The 22,290-nt window shown below is 46.5% G+C and overlaps 1 protein-coding gene across 5 annotated transcripts in view; it reads left to right on the top strand.

Annotated features, from left to right (window-relative positions):
* The window catches only part of thsd7ba (thrombospondin, type I, domain containing 7Ba), a 1,373,128-nt gene that overhangs the window by 535,337 nt on the left and 815,501 nt on the right, over positions 1–22,290 (top strand). For all 5 annotated transcript variants that reach the window (XM_038789927.1, XM_038789926.1, XM_038789930.1 and 2 more), the window contains one exon: positions 16,628–16,876. In XM_038789927.1, the coding sequence (XP_038645855.1) occupies positions 16,628–16,876 (249 nt within the window). The remainder of the gene's footprint in view (positions 1–16,627; positions 16,877–22,290) is intronic.

Consider the following 22,290-nt stretch of genomic DNA (forward strand, 5'->3'; position numbering starts at 1 on the left):
TCAGCGCAGACTTGGAGGGCCGAACGGCCTGTTCCTGTGCTGTACTTTTCTTAGTTCTTTGTTCTAGCACCTCAAATAGATACTCTCACACAACCCAGTCGAATGCCTTCTCTGCGTTCATGGAAATTATTATCTGCATTTCCTGACCAGTCAGGAACATCATCATCACATTGAATAATCTCCTTATATTGCTCGACAATTGTAGCCCCATCAGAAACCCCACCTTGACCTCAGCTATCGCCCCAGCACACAATCCTCCAAGCGTGTTGCCAGCACCTCAGCCAGCAACTTTGCATCTGTATTTGGTAATGATCAGAAAATAATGTACTTGATAATGATCAGATAAGAACCACACTCCTCTGGATCCTTATCCTTTTTCAAAATGAGCAAAATCAAAGCTTGTGCCAATGTGGGCAGAAGATCCCACCGGGCTAACGAATCATAGAACATTTTCATTAGGTGAGGCTCCACCTCCGTCGCAAACGTTTTCTAAAATTCCACTGGGAATCCGTCTGGGCCCTCAGCCTTCCCAGATTTCATTGAATGAATGCACCTCATCACTTCCTCCAACCCCTGTAATTTCCCCTCCTCCACTACCAGGAAATCCAGGCCGTCCAAGCACTGTTTCATGCCTGCACCCCCAACAGGGACTCCGACCTATACAGCCCCCGGTAAAAGGTCTCAAACACCTGATTCACCTTATCTGGATCAGGCACCACCTTGCTCTCGGGATCCTTTATTTGCTCAATCTCCCTTGAAGCCGCCTGCCACCTCAGCTGGTGTGCCAGCAACCTACTGGTCTTCTCTCCATATTTATAAAGCACCCCCTGTACCCGATGCAGCTGGTCAACCGCTTTCTCCATCAACAACAGTTCTCTGGAACTTCTTTCTCTCACTCAACAACTTTTCCCCTGGGGTGGCCAAATATTGCCGGACCACTGCCAAAATGCCCTGCGCCAATCTCTGTCTTTCCATCCGCTCCACCTTCTCCCTATGTGCCTTCATCGAGATTAGCTCCACTCCCCCCTCCAAACTACCGCCTTCAACGCTTCTCAAAACATTGAGGGAGAGGCCTCCTTGTTCTTATGAACTCGACATACATGCCTACAGCTGCCTCAATCCTCTCACATGCCCCCTTATCCAACAAAACTGGCACATCTAACCTCCACAACGGTCGCTGAGTGCACACTTCCATAAAGTGTGGCGTGTGGTCTGATCGGGCAGCACGGTAGCATTGTGGATAGCACAAATGCTTCACAGCTCCAGGGTCCCAGGTTCGATTCCAGCTTGGGTCACTGTCTGTGCGGAGTCTGCACATCCTCCTCGTGTGTGCGTGGGTTTCCTCCGGGTGCTCCGGTTTCCTCCCACAGTCAAAAGATGTGCAGGGTAGGTGGATTGGCCATGATAAATTGCCCATAGTGTCCAAAATTGCCCTTAGTGTTGGGTGGGCTTACTGGGTTATGGGGATAGGGTGGAGGTGTTGACCTTGGGTAGGGTGCTCTTTCCAAGAGCCGGTGCAGACTCGTTGGGCTGAATGGCCTCCTTCTGCACTGTAAATTTTATGATAACGATCCTATCACCCCTGAAAGTAGTGCCTTATCCAGAATAAAAAAAGTTGATACAGGAGTACACTCAAGTGTACATACAAAAAGAAACCTCCTTTGCTCTCAGGTGCACAAACCTCCATGGATCCACACTCCCCTCCCCTCCCCCCAGCCCCACATCCGCTCCATTAATCCAAACAACTCCTTCACCACCCCCAATACTTTCAGGGATTTGGAGCACGACCAGTCCAGCCTAGGTTCAAACACACAATTCCCCCCCCCCCCCCCCCCCCCCCCCCCTGTAATCACCCGATGTGCATCTAAATCCGGAACCCTCGCCAACACTTTGTTAATAAATTCCACATCACCCCAGTTTGGAGCGCAGACATTCACTAACACCACAGAAACCTCCTCCAACCTTCCACACCCATCACGTATCTTCCTCCTGGCTCCCCCACTATGCTAACACCCTGAAAACGCCTCTTTTTAACCAATAGCGCAACCTCCCTCATCTTCGTATCCAACCCCAAATGGAACACTTGTCCTACCCACCCTTTCCTCAACCTCATTTTGTCCCCAACCCTCAGTTGAGTCTCCTGCAGAAAATCCTTGTCTGCCTTCAAATGTTTTAAATGGGCGAATACCTGAGATCTTTTCAGTGGCCCATTCAGTCCCCACACATTCCATCAGACCAGTCTGGTCATTGGGCTTGAAATCCCTCTTCCACCCTGGTCAGCCATTCCCTACTCCGAACGGGCTCCTCCAGGCCCCTACCTCATCTACTTCCTGGATCCACCCAAAATGGCTGCTGCCACCCCCCTCCATCCAATGGCTCCATAAAGAAACCTTTGTCGTCACCAACCCACCCTTCTCCCGCTCTCCTTTCTACAATCCCAAACAAAGAAAACCCCACCACCCCTGGATTACTATCCCCACCCATTTGAAAAATATAGAAAACAACCCACCCTCGCCCACCGTAATACCCAGCCGCCGCTCTCCCACTCAATCCACTCCCATTAACCAGTGTTTCTGCCAGCAGGGTGACCCTCACCCAAGGCTAAATATAAACTTTAATTACAAAAAGACCCATACACTACCCTCCTGCCCAACCCTCCTTTAATTGTTGTCCCCAAGCTCTCTCATCCCCACATCACCTCCTGCCCCCACATGCTCCCCACAATACCCACCAAATGTTTTAATACAGCTGGTGCCTGTACCCCACACGCTGGGGATAATACAAATCTATAAAACTATATATTTAGGGAACAAAGTGCATTGACAGCAGCAGCAAATAAATAAATAAACAAGTACTCACACCCCTGAGCACAATACCATAGCTCAGGAATGAAGGTGAGGCCATCCATAATCATCAAATGATCCCTTATAAAGTCACTTGTCTCCTCCAGCGTATTGAAATAGTGTTCTCTTCCACCATACGCTCCAGAAAAGGCCTTGGCCTTGTTGAACACAGCCCTTCTTTTCTCCAGATCCACTCCCAAGTCCGAGTAGATTCAGACAGTATGGCCTTCCCAGCTACATTCACGGGTTTTCTTTGCCTACCTCTGGATCTTTTCCTTGTCCAAGTATCAATGGAGCTGTACCCTCGGTGGCTCCCCAGCTCTTGGCTTCTTCCTCAATGACCGATGTACCCGGTCCACTTCAGGCTGACAGTCAAAGACCTCACCCCAAGCCCCGACCCAACTGTTTGTACAGGTTGGTGACATATTCCATAGTTCATATCCCCTCAATGCCTTTGGGCAGCCTCACAATCCCCAAATTCTGCTGCCTCGAGTGGTTCTCCAGGTCACTCAAACCTGTTGGACAAGCAGAGGAGTTGATATTCCTCCAGTGCTATTTTCTCAATACCCATACCTGCCTCAGTCACAGTCAAATCCTCTTTCCCCTGACCATAGATTAAATATGATTTACCTAACCTAAGGGGTGTGATGCACTATCAATTACGACGAGATGTGAGTAGAATGTAATTGAGGCTTTATTACACAGAGATGTGTGGCCTCCTACAACAGTTGACGAAATGGCTGCTGTATGGAGAGCACGCATAGTTATACTCCGCCTATTGGGTGGAGCCAGCAGGCAGGGATCTACCCCGTACCTGTAGTACAGGGCCTTACTGTAAAACCCATATATACAGTATAATACATAAGTGGTGACTACCACATTCACCCCCTGTTAAAAATGAGTCCAGCAGGGGTGGTGGAGAACGATATGCACACAAATTGCTTTTAAAAATCACAGAGAATGTTACAAATTTAGGCGCTCCGGTGCCTTGACCTGTCGTCGAGAGCGCCGCAGTGCTGGTGGCGACTCAGGCATTCGCTTGATCTTCGGTGACTCCGGGAGCGTGTCAAAACCCTCTTCATCCCCGGGTGGGAGCAAGGGGAGGACGGATTTTCCTGGAGCGGGGGCTGCGGTGGCATGCGCCGGGGGAAGGGAGGGTGGCGCCGGAGCAGGGGTACGGTGTGTGGGGAACCAGCTGGTGCCAGGTCCCTGAAGGAGACTATGTCTTGGCGGCCGTCGGGATATGCTACGTAAGCGTACTGCGGGTTTGCATTGAGTAGCTGCACCCTCTCAACCAACAGGTCCGCCTTGTGGAGTCACACGTGTTTACAGAGGAGAATGGGTCCTGAAGCTGTCAGCCACTTTGGGAGCGAAACCCTGGAGGTGGACGTCCTGGGGAAGGAAAAGAGACGTTCATGGGGGGGGTTTCGTTAGTCGTGGTGCACAGGAGCGACCGAATGAAGTGAAGTGAGTCGGGGAGGACCTCCTACCAGCGGGAGGCCGGGAGATTTCTGGACCGTAGGGCCAGCTGGACGGCCTTCCAGACCGTTCCATTCTCCTGCTCCACCTGCCCGTTGCCCCTGGGGTTGTAGCTGGTCGTCCTGCTTGAGGCAATGCCCCTGTTGTAGCATGGGGCTGATTTAGCACACTGGGCTAAATCGCTGGCTTTTAAAGCAGACCAAGCAGGCCAGCAGCACGGTTCGATTCCCGTACCAGCCTCCCCGGACAGGCGCCGGAATGTGGCTACTAGGGGCTTTTCACAGTAACTTCATTGAAGCCTACTCGTGACAATAAGCGATTTTCATTTTCATTTCACTGAGAAGGAACTAGCGCAACTCATCACTCATAAATGAGGATCCCCAGTTGCTGTGGACATAGGCGGGGAAACCGAACAGAGGGAAGATGGTGTTGAGGGCTTTGATGACGGTGGCAGCCATCATATCAGCTCATGGGACAGCTAAGGGGAATCGGGAATATCCGTCGACCACACTGAGGAAGAACCTGTTTCAGCCGGTGGAGGGAAGGGGCCCTTTGAAGTCCCCGTTGAGGCGTTCACAGGGGTGGGAGGCCTTCACCAGGCACGCACGGCCTGGCCGGTAGAAGTGCGGTTTACACTCCGCGCAGACCTGGCAGTCTCTGGTGTACGGCAGATTGCAGGCCTTAATGAAGTGGTAAAAACGGGTGACTCCTAGGTGATAGAGATTGTTGTGCAGGGTCCGGAGTCGGTCCACTTGTGAGCTGGCACATGTACCTTGGGATAAGGCTTGGGGGGACTCGTTGAGCTTACCGGGACGATAGAAAATCTTGTAATTGTAGGTGGAGAGCTTGATCCTTCACCTCAAGATTTTATTGTTTTTGATCTTGCCCCGCTGTGTGTTGTTGAACATGAAGGCAATCGACCATTGGTCAGTGAGGAGAGTGAATCTCCTGCCAGCCAGGTAATGCCTCCAATGTGGCACAGCTTCAACGATTGCTTGGGCCTCCTTTTCGACGGAGGAGAGACAAATTTTGGAGGCATGGAGGGTGCAGGAAAAGAATGCCCCGGGCCTGCCTGCCTGGTTGAGGGTGGCAGTGTGGTGAACCGCTGTGTACACCTCCTGTATTAGGGAATGTAAGGTAGGACCTGTTCTACAGGTTCGCCGGTAGCCCCTGCCAGCTGGCTCCGCCCACTAGGAGCTGTATAAATATGCATGTCCTCCATTGATCTGCCATTTCACCAGCTGCAGCAGGAGGCCACGCATCTGACTGCAATAAAGCCACAGTTGTACCCAATCTGAGTCTTTGTGCAATTGATCGTGCATCAGGCAGCATGATGCATCGCTCTCGACTTGGAAGGGGAGCGAGTCATCGACCGCGTGCATCGCGGCCTTGACGATGTCGGCCTTGATACGGTCGAAGGCCTGATGAGCCTCGGCCGTCAGTGGGAAAACGGTGGATTGAATGAGTGGGTGGGCCTTGTCCGCATAGTTTGGGACCAACTGGCCGTAATACGAAAAGAACCCCAGGAAGCGTTTGAGGGCCTCGGGGCAGTGGGGGAGGGGGAGTTCCATGATGGGGCACTTGCGATCGGGATCGGGCCCTAGAACTCCGTTCTGAACCACATAGCCGAGGATGGCTAATCGGTTTGTGCTCAACAAACACTTCTCCTTGTTGTAAGTGAGGTTGTGGAGTGTGGCGGTGTGGAGAAATTTGGAAACGTTAGCATCGTGGTCCTGCTGGTCGTGGCCGCAGATGGTGACATTGTCCAGGTACAGGAAAGTGGCTCACAGTCCGTACCGGTCAACCATTCGGTCCATCTCCCGTTGGAAGACCGAGACCCAGTTGGTGATGCCGAAGGAAATGGTAAAGGCGGAAAAATGGGGCACCTCGTAATAGGCAACAGGTTTAGATAAAGGATCTGGATCGGCGCAGGCTGGGAGGGCCAAAGGGCCTGTTCCTGGGCTTTAATTTTCTTTGTTCTTTGTTCTGTTTTTTGTCTGCTTCGAACGCAGTGTATGGGCAATCCGCCTTACGGATGGGGAGCTGGTGGTAGGCAGATTTCAGGTCCACTGTCGTGAAGACCCGGTATTCTGCAATCTGATTGACAATATCAGATATGCGAGGGAGGGGGTATGCGTCGAGCTCCGTGTACCGATTGATAGTCTGACTGTAGTCAACGACCATCCTGTTTTTCTCCCCGGTTTTCACCACTACGACTTGGGCTCTCCAGGGGCTGTTGCTGGCCTCGATAATACCTTCCCTCAGCATAAAACATAGAACATTACAGCGCAGTACAGGCCCTTAGGCCCTCGATGTTGCGCCCTCTAAAGTCCCTCTACACTATTCGCTTATCGTTCATATGCCTATCCAATGACCATTTGAATGCGTTTAGTGTTGGCGAGTCCACTACTGTTGCAGGCAGGGCATTTCACACCCTTACTACTCTCTGAGTAAAGAATCTACCTCTGACGTCTGTTCTATATCTATCTCCCCTCATTTAAAGCTATGTCCCCTCATACTGGACATCACCATCCGAGGAAAAAGGCTCTCAATGTCCACCCTATCTAATCCTCTGATCATCTTGTATGCCTCAATTAAGTCACCTCTTAACCTTCTTCTCTCTAACGAAAACAGCCTCAAGTCCTTCAGCCTTTCCTCATAAGATCTTCCCTCCATACCAGGCAACATCCTTGTAAATCTCCTCTGTACCCTTTCCAATGCTTCCACATCCTTCCTATAATGTGGCGACCAGAACTGCATGCAATACTCCAAATACAGCCGCACCAGAGTTTTGTACAACTGCAACATGACCTCATGGCTCTGAAACTCAATTCCTCTACCAATAAAAGCTAACACACGGTACGCCTTCTTAACAACCCTCTCAACCTGGGTGGCAACTTTCAGGGATCTATGTACACGGACACCGAGATCTCTCTGCTCGTCCACACTACCAAGAATCTTACCATTGGCCCAGTACTCTGTCTTCCTGTTATTCCTTCCAAAATGAATCACCTCACACTTTTCTGCATTAAACTTCATTTGCCACCTGTCAGCCCAGCTATGCATCTTATCTATGTCCCTCTGTAACTTGTACCCAAAACAGATCCTTGTGGTACACCACTAGTAACTGAACACCAGTCAGAACATTTCCCATCAACCACCACCCTTTGTCTTCTATCAGCTAGCCAATTTCTGATCCAAACTGCTAAATCACCCTGAATCCCATGCCTCTGTATTTTCTGCAATAGCCTACTGTGGGGAACCTTATCAAACGCTTTACTGAAATCCATGTACACCACATCAACTGCTTTACCCTCATCCACCTGTTTGGTCACCTTCTCGAAGAACTCAATGAGGTTTTTGAGGCACGATCGACCCTTCACAAAACCATGTTGACTATCTCTAATCAAATTATTCCTTTCCAGATGATTATACATCCTATCTCTTATAAACCGTTCCCAAGACTTTTCCCACAACAGAAGTAAGGCTCACTGGTCTATAGTTACCGGGGTTATCTCTACCCCCCGGACCTTAGACCTGATGAAGGTCCTGTCCTCGGCACTGTACCGTCTGCTCCTGGTGGCGGCGGGTTTGCAATCCGGGGTTAGGTTTGCAAAAAGGGAAGGTGGGTCGACCTTAACGGCCGCGAGGCCGCAAACGGTAAGGGGTGGTAAGGGCCCGCCAAATTTCAGGGTCAGGCTCTGGAGGTTGCACTGGAAGTCCCGGCCGAGTAGCAAGGCATTGCAGAGGTTGGGGAGGAAGTGGGGCGCAAGCCGCTGAACTCGATGCCCTGGACAGTGAGGGTGGCGATGAAGTACCCCCGGATCGCCATGGAGTGGGATCCGGAGGCCAGGGAGATTCTCTGGTTCGCTGGGTATACCGCGAGGGAGCAGCGCCTCACTGTATCTGGGTGGATAAAGCTCTCAGTGCTCCCGGAGTCCAGAAGGCAGGATATCTCATGCCCATTGACCTTCACCTTTGTTGAAGCGGTCGCAAGGTTGTGCGGTCGAGACTGGTCAATCGTGACCGAGGATAGACGCAGCCGGTCATCGGCGGTTGCAGCTGATGAGTGGCCTGATGAGGTGCACGTGTTCTGGGGCAGGCAAGATGGCAGCGCCCTCGGGCCGCACGTGTCCTGGGGCAGGCAAGATGGTGGCGGCCATTGGTTCTGAGGCAGGCAAGATAGTGGTGCCCACGGGCCGCACATGTAGTGAGTAGAGCAAGATGGCGGCGCCCACTGGCCGTACGTGGGGGGTTCCGGGACAATAGCGGTGATTGAGCAGGTGTGGCACACTGCAGTGAAATGTCCCTTCTTGCCACAGGCATTGCAGAGCACGCTCCATGCCGGGCAGCGCTGCCGGGGTTGTTTTGACTGTCCGCCGAAGTAGCATTTGGGTCCCCCGGGGTTGGTTGGCTGCCGTGCTGCGCAGGCGTGGGGTTAGCTGTGGGCGGTCACTGATGGGGGTCCATGATGGGGTGGCCGTCGGCAGGGTCCACGGGGGGGGGGGGGGAGGAGGGTGCGCGCAGTCGGGGGCATAGGCCTGTACATTGCGTGAGGCAACCGTAAGTGAGAGTGCTAGTTTTCTGGTTGCCGCGAGGTCAAGCGTGGCCCCTTCTAAGAGGCCAGGCAGTCACAGTCTATCACTAGGGCGAGCAGGGCACACCAGAAATCGTCCACAGACTCACTGGGAAGTTGGTGCCGCGTGGATAGGAGATGCCTGGCGTAGATTTTGTTGGTCCACTGAGCGTAATTCTCCTTCAGTAGTGCAATGGCTTCTGCATAGGTTGGCCCATCTTGGACGAGGGGAAAAATGTTGGAACTCAGCCGCATGTACAGAATCTGGAGCTTCTGTGCTTCTGGGATTGGGTCTGTCACAGACCCGATGTATGCTTCAAAACAGGCGAGCCAAAGTTCAAAGTCCTTTTTGGCGTTTTCTGCTTGAGGCTGCAGCTGCAGGCGATCCGGCTTGATGCGGAGGCCCATCTCTGAAAAATCTCTCTGTAATTAATTGATGCACTATCAGTTACGACGAGATGAGTAGAATGTAATCGAGGCTTTATTACTCAGATGTGTGGCCTCCTACAGCAGCTGACGAAATAAGAACTAGGAGCAGGAGTAGGCCATCTGGCCCCTCGAGCCTGCTCCGCCATTCAATTAGATCATGGCTGATCTTTTGTGGACTCAGCTCCACTTTCCGGCCCGAACACCATAACCCTTAATCCCTTTTTTCTTCAAAAAACTATCTATCTTTACTTTAAAAACATGTAAGGAAGGAGCCTCAACTGCTTCACTGGGCAAGGAATTCCATAGATTCACAACCCTTTGGGTGAAGAAGTTCCTCCTAAACTCAGTCCTAAATCTACTTCCCCTTATTTTGAGGCTATGTCCCCTAGTTCTGCTTTCACCCGCCAGTGGAAACAACCTGCCCGCATCTATCCTATCTATTCCCTTCATAATTTTAAATGTTTCTATAAGATCCCCCCTCATCCTTCTAAATTCCAATGAGTACAGTCCCAGTCTACTCAACCTCTCCTCATAATCCAACCCCTTCAGCTCTGGGATTAACCTAGTGAATCTCCTCTGCACACCCTCCAGTGCCAGTACGTCCCTTCTCAAGTAAGGAGACCAAAACTGAACACAATACTCCAGGTGTGGCCTCACTAACACCTTATACAATTGCAACATAACCTCCCTAGTCTTAAACTCCATCCCTCTAGCAATGAAGGACAAAATTCCATTTGCCTTCTTAATCACCTGTTGCACCTGTAAACCAACCTTCTGTGACTCATGCACAAGCACACCCAAGTCTCTCTGCACAGCGGCATGCTTTAATATTTTATTGTTTAAATAATAATCCCGTTTGCTGTTATTCCTACCAAAATGGATAACCTCACATTTGTCAACCTTGTATTCCATCTGCCAGACCCTAGCCCATTCACTTAACCTATCCAAATCCCTCTGCAGACTTCCAGTATCCTCTGCACTTTTCGCTTTACCACTCATCTTAGTGTCACCTGCAAACTTGGACACATTGCCCTTGGTCCCCAACTCCAAATCATCTATGTAAATTGTGAACAATTGTGGGCCCAACACGGATCCCTGAGGGACACCACTAGCTACTGATTGCCAACCAGAGAAACACCCATTAATCCCCACTCTTTGCTTTCTTTTAATTAACCAATCCTCTATCCATGCTACTACTTTACCCTTAATGCCATGCATCTTTATCTTATGCAGCAACCTTTTGTGTGGCACCTTGTCAAAGGCTTTCTGGAAATCCAGATTCAGTATACCACATCCATCGGCTCCCCATTATCAACTGCACTGGTAATGTCCTCAAAAAATTCCACTAAATTAGTTAGGCATGACCTGCCCTTTATGAACCCATGCTGCGTCTGCCCAATGGGACAATTTCTATTCAGATGCCTCGCTATTTCTTCCTTGATGATAGATTCCAGCATCTTCCCTACTACCGAAGTTAAGCTCACTGGCCTATAATTTCCTGCTTTCTGCCTACCTCCTTTTTTAAACAGTGGTGTCACGTTTGCTAATTTCCAATCCACCGGGACCACCCCAGAGTCTAGTGAATTTTGGTAAATTATCACTCGTGCATCTGCAATTTCCCTAGCCATCTCTTTTAGCACTCTGGGATGCATTCTATCAGGGCCAGGAGACTTGTCTACCTTTAGCCCCATTAGCTTGCCCATCACTACCTCCTTAGTGATAACAATCCTCTCAAGTTCCTCACCTGTCATAGCCTCATTTCTATCAGTCACTGGCATGTTATTTGTGTCTTCCACTGTGAAGACCAACCCAAAAAACCTGTTCAGTTCCTCAGCCATTTCCTCATTTCCCATTATTAAAACTCCCTTCTCATCCTCTAAAGGACCAATATTTACCTTAGCCACTCTTTTTGTTTTATATATTTGTAAAAACTTTTACTGTCTGTTTTTATATTCTGAACAAGTTTACTCTCATACTCTATCTTACTCTTCTTTATAGCTTTTTTGGTAGCTTTCTGTTGCCCCCTAAAGATTTCCCATTCCTCTAGTCTCCCACCAATCTTTGCCACTTTATATGCTTTTTCCTTCAATTTGATACTCTCCCTTATTTCCTTAGATATCCACGGTCGATTTTCCCTCTTTCTACCGTCCTTCCTTTTTGTTGGTATAAACCTGTGCTGAGCACTGAAAAATCACTTGGAAGGTTCTCCACTGCTCCTCAACTGTTCCACCATAAAGTCTTAGCTCCCAGTCTACCTTAGCTAGTTCTTCTCTCATCCCCTTGTAACCTCCTTTGTTTAAACACAGAACACTAGTATTTGATTTTACTTTCTCACCCTCCACCTGTATTTTAAATTCCACCATATTGTGATCGCTCCTTCCGAGAGGATCCCTAACTATGAGATCATGAATCAATCCTGTCTCATTACACAGGACAAGATCTAGGACCGCTTGTTCCCTCGTAGGTTCCATTACATACTGTTCTAGGAAACTATCGCGGATACATTCTATAAACTCCTCCTCAAGGTTGCCTTGACCGACCTGGTTAAACCAATCGACATGTAGATTAAAATCCCCCATGATAACTGCTGTACCATTTCTACATGCATCAGTTATTTCTTTGTTTATTGCCTGCCCCACCATAACGTTACTATTTGGTGGCCGATAGACTACTCCTATCAGTGACTTTTTCGCCTTACTATTCCTGATTTCCACCCAAATGGATTCAACCTTATCCTCCATAGCACCGATGTCATCCCTTACTATTGCCCGGATGTCATCCTTAAATAACAGAGCAACACCACCTCCCTTACCATCCACTCTGTCCTTCCGAAGAGTTTGATACAGTAGTCCCCCGTTATACCGCGCTCCGCAATACCGCGGTTCGCGATATACCGCGGGGGGGCTTATGGACCCCAACTGTCAGTTGTGTCAATTTCAGCAGCCGGCTCACTTTGATCCGGAGAGGGAAGCTGCTCTCTCACTGAAACAATCAGCCGGCCGCTGAAATTGACACTGCTGGCTGCTCTCTCCCTCCAATCAGAAACATTAAAACTTAAAAGTTGGATTGGAGGGAGAGAGCAGCCGGCAGTGTCAATTTCAGCGGCCGGCTGATTGTTTCAGTGAGAGAGCAGCTTCCCTCTCCGGATCAAAGTGAGCCGGCCGCTGAAATTGACACTGTTTTAATTAAATCCACGATGGGGGTTTTAAATTCATTTAAAAATCTATGCTAGCGCTTCCCATTGTGAGTCTACGGGGGTCTGACCTCTCCCCCCGCCCCCCGTAGACTCTCAATGGGAAGCGCTAGCATAGATTATTAAATAAATTTAAAACCCCCATCGTGGATATCCGCGGCTCGGATGCAACGCGGGTGGCTGTCTTGGACCCCAACACCCGCGTTATAAAGGGGGACTACTGTACCCTCGGATATTTAACTCCCAGTCGTGACCATCCTTTAACCATGTTTCAATAATGGCCACTAAATCATAGTCATTTACGATGATTTGTGCCATCAACTCATTTACTTTATTCCGAATACTACGAGCATTCAGGTAAAGTACACTAATGTTGGTTTTTTTACCTCTGTTTTGAATCTTAACATCTCCAGTTGTATTCCTTTTGTTATTACTGGGCCTATTCACTGAGCTCCCCTCAGTCACTGTACCTTGTACTGTCGCCCTTTTAGATTTTTGACTATGTCTTCTCTGCCTTGCACTTTTCCCCTTACTTCCTTTTGCTTCTGTCCCTGTTGTACTACCTTCCAACTTCCTACATAGGTTCCCATCCCCAGCCACATTAGTTTAAACCCTCCCCAACAGCTCTAGAAAACACCCCCCTAGGACATCGGTTCCAGTCCTGCCCAGGTGCAGACCGTCCGGTTTGTACTGGTCCCACCTCCCCCAGAACCGGTCCCAATGCCCCAGGAATTTGAATCCCTCCCTCTTGCACCATCTCTCGAGCCACGCATTCATCCTATCTATCCTGACATTCCTACTCTGACTAGCTCGTGGCACTGGTAGCAATCCTGAGATTACTACCTTTGAGGTCCTACTTTTTAGTTTAACTCCTAACTCCCTGAATTCCGCTTGTAGGACCTCATCCCGTTTTTTACCTATATCGTCGGTGCCTATGTGCACCACGACAGCTGGGTGTTCACCCTCCCCCCCCCAGAATGTCCTGCAGCCGCTCTGAGACATCCTTGACCCTTGCACCAGGGAGGCAACATACCATCCTGGAGTCTCGATTGCGTCCACAGAACCGCCTATCTATTCCCCTTACAATCGAGTCCCCTATCACTATAGCCCTGCCATTTTTCTTCCTGCCCTGCTGTGCAGCAGAGCCAGCCACGGTGCCATGAACCTGGCCTCTGCTGCCTTCCCCTGGTGAGCCATCTCCCCCAACAGTATCCAAAGCGGTATATCTGTTTTGCAGGGAGATGACCGCAGGGGACACCTGCACTGCCTTCCTACTCTTGCTCTGTCTTTTGGTCACCCATTTGCTATCTCCCTCAGTAACTTTCACCTGTGGTGTGACCAACTCGCTAAACGTGCTATCCACGATCTCCTCAGCATCGCGGATGCTCCAAAGTGAGTCCATCCGCAGCTCCAGAGCCGTCAAGCGGTCTAACAAGAGCTGCAACTGAACACACTTCTTGCACGTGAAAGAGCCAGGGACAGTGGACGTGTCCCTGAGTTCCCACATCGCACACGAGGAGCATGACACGGGTCTGGGATCTCCTGCCATGTCTTAAACCTTAGGTAAACTTATACAACAACAATTTCAAAATAAAAATAAATAAATTAGACAATGAAAAGAAAAACTACTTACCAGTCATTTACCAGGGTTAAAAAGCACCTCCTTACACTCTGCACCGAATTACCTCACTGCACCTCATTACATGGCTGCTGTATGGAGAGCACATATATTTATACTCTGCCTACTGGGCGGAGCCAGCAGGCAGGGATCTACCCCCGTACCTGTAGTGCTGGGGCCTTACCGTAAAACCCATATATACAGTATAATACATCAGTGGTGACTACCACAGGGTATGACTTCCTCTTGGAACAAAGAACAAAATGCCCCCCTTCCCAATGCATCACAATGTCTGAAACTTGGACTCCAGCTCATCAAATCTGAACTGAAGTTCTTCGAGTTGTAGAAACTTACTGCAAATGTAGCTGCCGTGAATCACATCGGTTTCCATCAGCTCCTATATGCTACAGCTGAAACACAGCCCCAAACAGGGGCTGTTTAGCACAGGGCTAAATCGCTGGCTTTGAAAGCAGACCAAGCAGGCCAGCAGCACAGTTCGATTCCCGTAACAGCCTTCCCATACAGGCGCCGGAATATGGTGACCAGGGGCTTTTCACAGTAACTTCATTTGAAGCCTACTCGTGACAATAAGCGATTTTCATTTTCATTTCATCACCTGCCCTGTCACCTCTATTGTAGTTTGGTTAGTTAATTAGCATTTCAAGTTTAGAAAAACATTCACCAATAACTAGCAGTTATAGTTAGTAGTTAAACTATTTGAACTATAAATAGCATGTCATCCTGGCAATGGGAATGTAGTATCATTATTTTCCTTGCCTTGTTTTCTCCCACCAGCGCCAAAATCCTGAATGTCGTGGTCCATTGCTTTTATTGGTACAATAATTAATTGACACAATGATTAGGTTATTAATGAAATAATACTACTGTATTTCTGCAATTTCTAAATTATGTGAATGAAATGACAGGAATGTTGAGACAATGATTGTGGCGTTATCGTACGTTACAAGTCAACTTTTTTGGTAAAATCTATGTAATGGCTGGTATAGTTACTGAGCGCAGCTAGCATTAGTTTTACAATGAGATCCTAGAACTTCTTCTTCATGTATTTGTCGATCATCATGTTCAATCTTTGCCCATTCCCACTTCAGGAAGGTTTTATTGAAAACATATCAGCCTGGAAATCGATTGGATTGGATTTGTTTATTGTCACGTGTACCGAGGTACAGTGAAAAGTATTTTTCTGCGAGCAGCTCAACAGATCATTGAGTACATGGGAAGAAAAGGGAATAAAAGAAAATACATAATAGTGCAACACAAGATGTACAATGTAACTACATAAGCATTGGCATCGGATGAAGCATACAGGGTGTAGTGTTGATGAGGTCAGTCCATAAGGGGGTCATTTAGGAGTCTGGTGATAGTGGGGAAGAAGCTGTTTTTGAGTCTGTTCGTGCATGTTCGTGCGTGTTCTCAGACTTCTGTATATCCTGCCCGATGGAAGAAGTTGGAAGAGTGGGTAAGCCGGGTGGTAGTAATCTTTGATTATGCTGCACGCTTTCCCCAGGTAACGGGGGGTGTAGATGGAGTCAATGGATGGGAGGCAGGTTTGTGTGATGGATTGGGCGGTGTTCATGACTCTCTGAAGTTTCTTGCAGCCCTGGGCCGAGCAGTTGCCATACCAGGTTGTGATGCAGCTTTCCATGGTGCATCTGTAAAAGTTGGTAAGGGTTAACGTGGACATGCCGAATTTCCTTAGTATCCTGAGGAAGTATAGGCGCTGTTGTGCGTTCTTGGTGGTAGCGTCGACGTGAGTGGACCAGGACATATTTTTGAAGATGTGCACCCCTAGGAATTTGAAACTGCTAACCATCTCCACCTCAGCCCCGTTGATGCTGACAGGGGTGCGTACAGTACTTTGCTTCCTGAAATCAATGACCAGCTCTTTAGTTTTGCTGGCATTGGGGGAGAGAGTGTTGTCGCTACACCACTCCACTAGGTTCTCAATCTCCCTCCTGTATTCTGACTCGTCATTATTTGAGATCTGGCCTACTATAGACGTTTCGTCAGCAAACTTGTAGATGGAGTTGGAACCAAATTTTGCCACGCAGTCGTGTGTGTACAAGGAGTAGAGTAGGAGGCTAAGTACGCAGCCTGCAGGGTCCCGGTATTGAGGACTATTGTGGAGGAGGTGTTGTTATTCATTCTTACTGATTGTGGTCTGTTGGTCAGAAAATCGAGGATCTAGTTGCAGAGTGGGGAGCCAAGTCCTAGGTTTTGGAGCTTTGATATGAGCTTGGCTGGAATCATGTGTCAATCGCAGCGTCCAACACAAAGTGGGATGGCTAAACTTGAAATGCTGTAATAGTCAAGACTGTTAAATTCTCCACAGCAGATTGTACAATGACCTGATATATATACACAATAAGTAACTTTTCATATTTTATTAAGGATTGTTGTCTCATGAATATACTGAAAGTCATTTAGATTGTTTAATCCTGACGTACTCTCTCATTGTTTCTTGTCTTCAGCCTTTGTATTCATGGTGACACCCCTGCAATCATCCAATCATGTGTCATGCCTACTGACTGTGAATTTTCTGAATGGTCTGGATGGACTTCATGCACTAAAACCTGTCAATCGTCTGACTATTCTCCGGGGTACAGAAGCAGGATTCGATTTATAAAGCATGTAGCTGTAGGAGGTGGCAAAGATTGTCCCAATCTCGAGGAAAAAGAAACTTGCAATATTGGAGGGGAAGGATTACCATCTTGTCCGAGGTATGTCTGGCCTTAATTATTTTCAAAAATTATATGAAAGTTTAAAAAAAAATACTATTTATAGTTCGTACTTACACATAATTCTGCTTGCTAATCATTCTTTAGTACTTGTACATTTTCAAAAGAAAGTTTTGCAAGGCTGTAACACAACTTGAACTTAGACAATGGTTATAATATTGCAAAATATCTTCGGCAGAATGGAGATATCTTGGCAGGTGTTAAAAGATTTCAGGAGGTAATTAGAAGTTGTGGTGGTAGAGAACAGTGAGGATGGATTTGAAGGTGTTGAGAAATGTTGCAAGTTGGTGAGGTTTAGAGCAATGAACATTGATGACTTTGCACCAATAGTTGGGTGAACGGGGGTGGAAACATTCATTAAGCCATGGTTGGAAGAATATGAGCTGGTATATCAAGCTGAAGGATGATCGAGAACCAGAAAGATTTGAGGGGACTTGTTAATGATGATGAATATGTCAAAATCAAAGCAATTGAGGTCAAAGAGCTAGATGAGGAAATGGATGCTTGGTGGGTAGGCTATGGATTTTGATACTTTGGGCAAGCTAGAGAATGCATAAAGAACTTGAGATGCAGAAAGTAGTGTATTGGAGAAATTGAAGACCATGTAACATTGATGAGATTTAACATGGGGCTGGAAGCATAAGTGAAGGAAGTGAACATAGATTGTTTTGGTGATGGATAAGAAACGGCATTTGAAGCATAGCTCAGGGTTAAACAGGCCAATAAGACTCACTGTTTTACTGAGCCTAAGCCAATATAATTAATTAAAAAGAGCTGTGAAAGAATGTATTTATATCAATACTAAACTGAAGTAAACTTACACCTGATCAATTTTAGCATGACTTTAATTAGCTTCACCATTGCAATGATCTTTTCTGCCCTAGTTCATATTTTTTTTATTCGCAGTGTTGAGGTTCATGCTTAAATCCAATTTGGAAGCAGGAACAAAATCATCATAAACTAATGAGCAAAACAGCTAGAGTCGTGGAAAGGAAGGGTAATATGGCTTGTGGTGTTTAAGAAAGCTTGGAAGTGCTACTTCCAAGAATTGTGTTTTCCTTTTCGCTGTTATGACAGAGTATTAATATTTCATGTAAAATGTCCAAATTTGAATTTCAGTTTTTTTTTTCGATTGAACATCAAAGTTGATGATCCTACTGGATGGGATTAGCTGGTTCATAGCTCTGATATTAAATATTAACCTAAGGTTGAACTTATGTCATGACACATAAAAAGGTTTTTCCTCAAAGTCCATGAACTAAGAAATTGTGTGTGTGTGTGTGTCGCTATTTGGTTCCCTTTTAAAATTTGTGAATGCCCATAGCTTGCAGGTGAATTGTTGGTTGTCTGGAGTGAAGCGTTGAAGTTGAAGAGTTGTGTTCATCAGCTGCGATAGTTTCTGTAGTTGAATATTTGGGAGTTTGTCTTGGGGGTGGTCTTAGAAAGTCAGCAGGTTTTGAAGAGAAAGGTTTTCTATTCCTCACTAATCTTGCAGTTAGAGTGCTTGCAGATTACTTGGACTCTTTGGCCAGAACTTCTCAGCACCTTTTTGTCCTCCCTTAACCAAGTACCTTTTCTGATGTTTCTCAAAGTTCTTCCTGGGAGTTCTGCACCCTGCCTCTCTAGATGATTTATTCCAGCCTCCTTCAGAGAGATCAAACACACAAACGTGGCTGTGTGTTCATTTTCAAGGAATAATTGTTTCACCAGGCAAAAAAGTTAATTATGTTGACGTTCTGTGAAGTCCCTTCCTGCCTCCTCTTCCTTGAGAAGTAAAAGGGTTTTTCACACCTCAAAATTTCATTAGACGTCATGAAAGAGACTCTTCATAGTTAGCTCTCAAGATATGAGTCTCTTCAATGTATGAACAAATACAGATATGAGTCTTGTTCAATGAATGAACAAATGCAGGTACCATGTGTTTGTCCATATCTCCATTTGTAAAAAGGCTTTTAAACTGTATGTAAAGGTTTGCAATCAGAAATGTATCTTTAAAATAGTTGTCCTTAAAACTTCTACTATCATAATTGCATGTTTGTAACACTAAGGAAAACTGATAGGCTACTATCCCTGCTTCATAAAAGTGTACCTTCAGTCAGAATCTCATAAAGCAGGCATTAAAAGCAGCTTGGGAGAGAATTATCGTAATTGGATCCCAGGTTGGCCTACATTTACAAGCTGCGTGCTCGTGCTGAAGGACTATATGGGGAATATTTACTTGGGAAAGTGAGATGGCCTTCAATTCATTCATTACAGTAAGCTTTCAACCCAATAGGGGCTGGTTTAGCTCACTGAGCTAAATCGCTGGCTTTTAAAGCAGACCAAGCAGGTCAGCAGCACGGTTCGATTCCCGTACCAGCCTCCCCGGACAGGCGCCAGAATGTGGCGACTAGGGGCTTTTCACAGTAACTTAACTGAAGCCTACTTGTGACAATAAGCGATTTTCATTTCATTTCATTTTTCATTTCAATGTCAACTATCCCAACCTCACTATTCAGATGTGACGCTCTGCTTATTCCAGTTGCGTATGGCTTTCCATAGAACTTAAAGCGCAACTGAACTAATTCACTGTCATGTCATTGCTCACTAAGAGCAATTTGTGAGAGGTGAATTAAGATATGTAATGGATATGTCTATCTGTTGCTGCTTTCTACACTTTTCCATTTTCAAAGCATTAATATAAAGAATAGCTGCCTATGTTGGGATTTAAACAAAGAATAGGATATGTTCTTATTTTTAATGTTACAGGAGTGGGCATGCTTCAGAATTGTTTGCTCATCACAAATCTGTTTCAGAAAGGCCCATAATTGAAAATTTACAGATCTTCAGCTTTTGCATCCTGTTAAAGTATTCTCGAGTTCAGATAAGGTAGTTATGTGAGAAACACACAGCATAGATTTTCACAGACATAATATATTACAGATCAGAGAAATATTGTACAATAATCTATAAAGAATATAATAGACGGTTAGCAATGCTCAAAGCAGTCATTTTAACAAGTGGATTGACAATGAAACTTCAGCAATTCATGAATCTAAGCAGTACTGCTTGATTAAATTAGTGACCTGTAATGCACTGGCAAACATTTATAGTTTTTTTTTTAGCATAATGTGCAATATAAATAGCATCGCTAATGGTTTCATTTTCTTACTGTTGTGCTGAAACCCAGTCAAGCTGAGTTGAAAGATGACTATGTTGCTTTGGCATCGGATATTGGAATTTTTTGTTAGGTCAGGTACTGGGGGATATGAAACCAAGGTAAGTAAATGGAGTTGAGATCCAGGTTAGCCACAATCTAATTGAAAGCTGGAACAGGCTTACTCTCTCCCGTTACTGGGTTCCAATTAGGTATGCATTGCTCGTGATTAGTATGAGTTGTCAGAAAATTGAGAGCAGCACATCTAAATGTCCCACTTTGTGCTGGAGGTAGACAAGGCTGCAAATCGATAATACAGACTTCAAAATTATCTGCTAAATGTTAGATAGACCAAGGTTGGAATTCAAATCCAGGTCCTCGGAAGAGAATCTTAAGGCTGTACCAAAGGAACCATTGGAATTTGTACAATAAGTAAGTTAATTTCCAAACACCAAAAATTCTACCAGCTATGAGTTCTTAATAAAAGCAAGTCAAATGAATACTCTGTACATGCAGAGATGTTGTTTTGACGTATGAAGGTACGTTTTGTGCTCAGAATCTTTTGAGCTATACTCAATACACTCTGTACACTTAGCAAATTAGACCCATAATAATAATAAGAACCTTTATTGTCACAAGTAGGCATACATTAACGCTGCAATTAAGTTACTGGGAAAGGGCAGCACGGTGGCGCAGTGGGTTAGCCATGCTGCCTCACGGCACTGAGGTCCCAGTTTCGATTCCGGCTCTGGGTCACTGTCCATGTGGAATTTGCACATTCTCCCTGTGTTTGCATGGGTTTCACCCCCACAATCCAAAGATGTGCAGGCTCGGTGGATTGGCCACGCTAAATTGCCCCTTCATTGGAAAAAATGAATTGGGTACCCTAATTTTATTTTTAAAAAAGAAGTTACTGTGAAATACCCCTAGTCGCCAGCCTGTTCGGGTACATGAGGGAGAATTCAGGATGTCTAAATTACCTAACAGCACGTACTTCGGGATTTGTGGGAGGAAACTGGAGCACCCAAAGGAAACCCACGCAGACACGGGGAGAAGATGCAGACTCCACACAGACAGTCACCCAAGCCGGGAATCGAACCTGGATCCCTGGAACTGTGAAGCAACAGTGCCACCCACTGTGCTACCGTGCCGCCCGCATTAATAGCATAATCTGCGAATTATTGACACATCGAATATTGCTTGAAGAAGACTGCAGAAATCATATCAGCCCAGCAAAATTAACTATTTGGAAAATAATTTGGCTGAATCTTCTTCACTTCACACTTGCAGGGAGATACTCCAATGCAAAAGTTAACAGCACATGAACTCCACCAGATAATAAATAGATCAATACATAGTAAGACTCCAGTGAAATAACTTCCTACAGAACAGAGACACCGCATAATAATCTTTATTACTGTCACAAGTAGGCTTACATTGACACTGCAATGAAGTTACTGTGAAAACCCCCTAGTCGCCACACTCCGGCACCTGTTCAGGTACACTGAGGGAGAATTCAGAAGGTCCAATTCACCTAACAAGCACATCTTTCGGGACTTATGGGAGAAAACCGGAGCACCCGGAGGAAATCCACACAGACAGCAGGGAGAACGTGCAGACTCCGCACAGACAGTGACCCAAGCAGGAATCAAACCTGGGACCCTGGCGCTGTGAAGCAACAGTGTTAACCACCGTGGTACCGTGCATGAAAAGAGGTCTATGATCGTTCATGGACAGGGCTATTATTCCATGTGTGGCACCTTTCCCCTTTCCTTCATTTTCCTGTGACAGAACAAAGAAGTCCAAAAAGTTCGGTGTGGCAAAACGAGGGCTGAAATACTTTAGTTGAATCCAGCAAGGAAATATTTTTATTCTCTTCTCATGTCCTTTTCAGAATGAAGTAGAAAATTCTACAAGGCAACTACTGAAGTGAACTGTAACACATGATACATGATTCTCAAAGTTACATTGAGGACATGTTTTAACCAACCTCAATAATATGCAATAAATGTGTGAACAACAAGGATAAGCAAGTTCCTCGGAATTCTGTGATGCTACTTCAACGTTGTGATGACATGTCACAAGGGGTTGGTTTAACACGGTGGGCTAAACAGCTGATTTTTAATTCAGAACAAGTCCAGCAGCGTGGGTTAAGTTTCCGTACGGGCCTCTCCAAACAGGCGCCGGAATGTGGTGACGAGGGGCTTTTCACAGTAACTTCATTGAAGCCTACTTGTGACAATAAGCAATTATTATTATT

Source organism: Scyliorhinus canicula, chromosome 2, assembly GCF_902713615.1.
Source record: "Scyliorhinus canicula chromosome 2, sScyCan1.1, whole genome shotgun sequence".
NCBI lineage: Eukaryota > Metazoa > Chordata > Chondrichthyes > Carcharhiniformes > Scyliorhinidae > Scyliorhinus > Scyliorhinus canicula.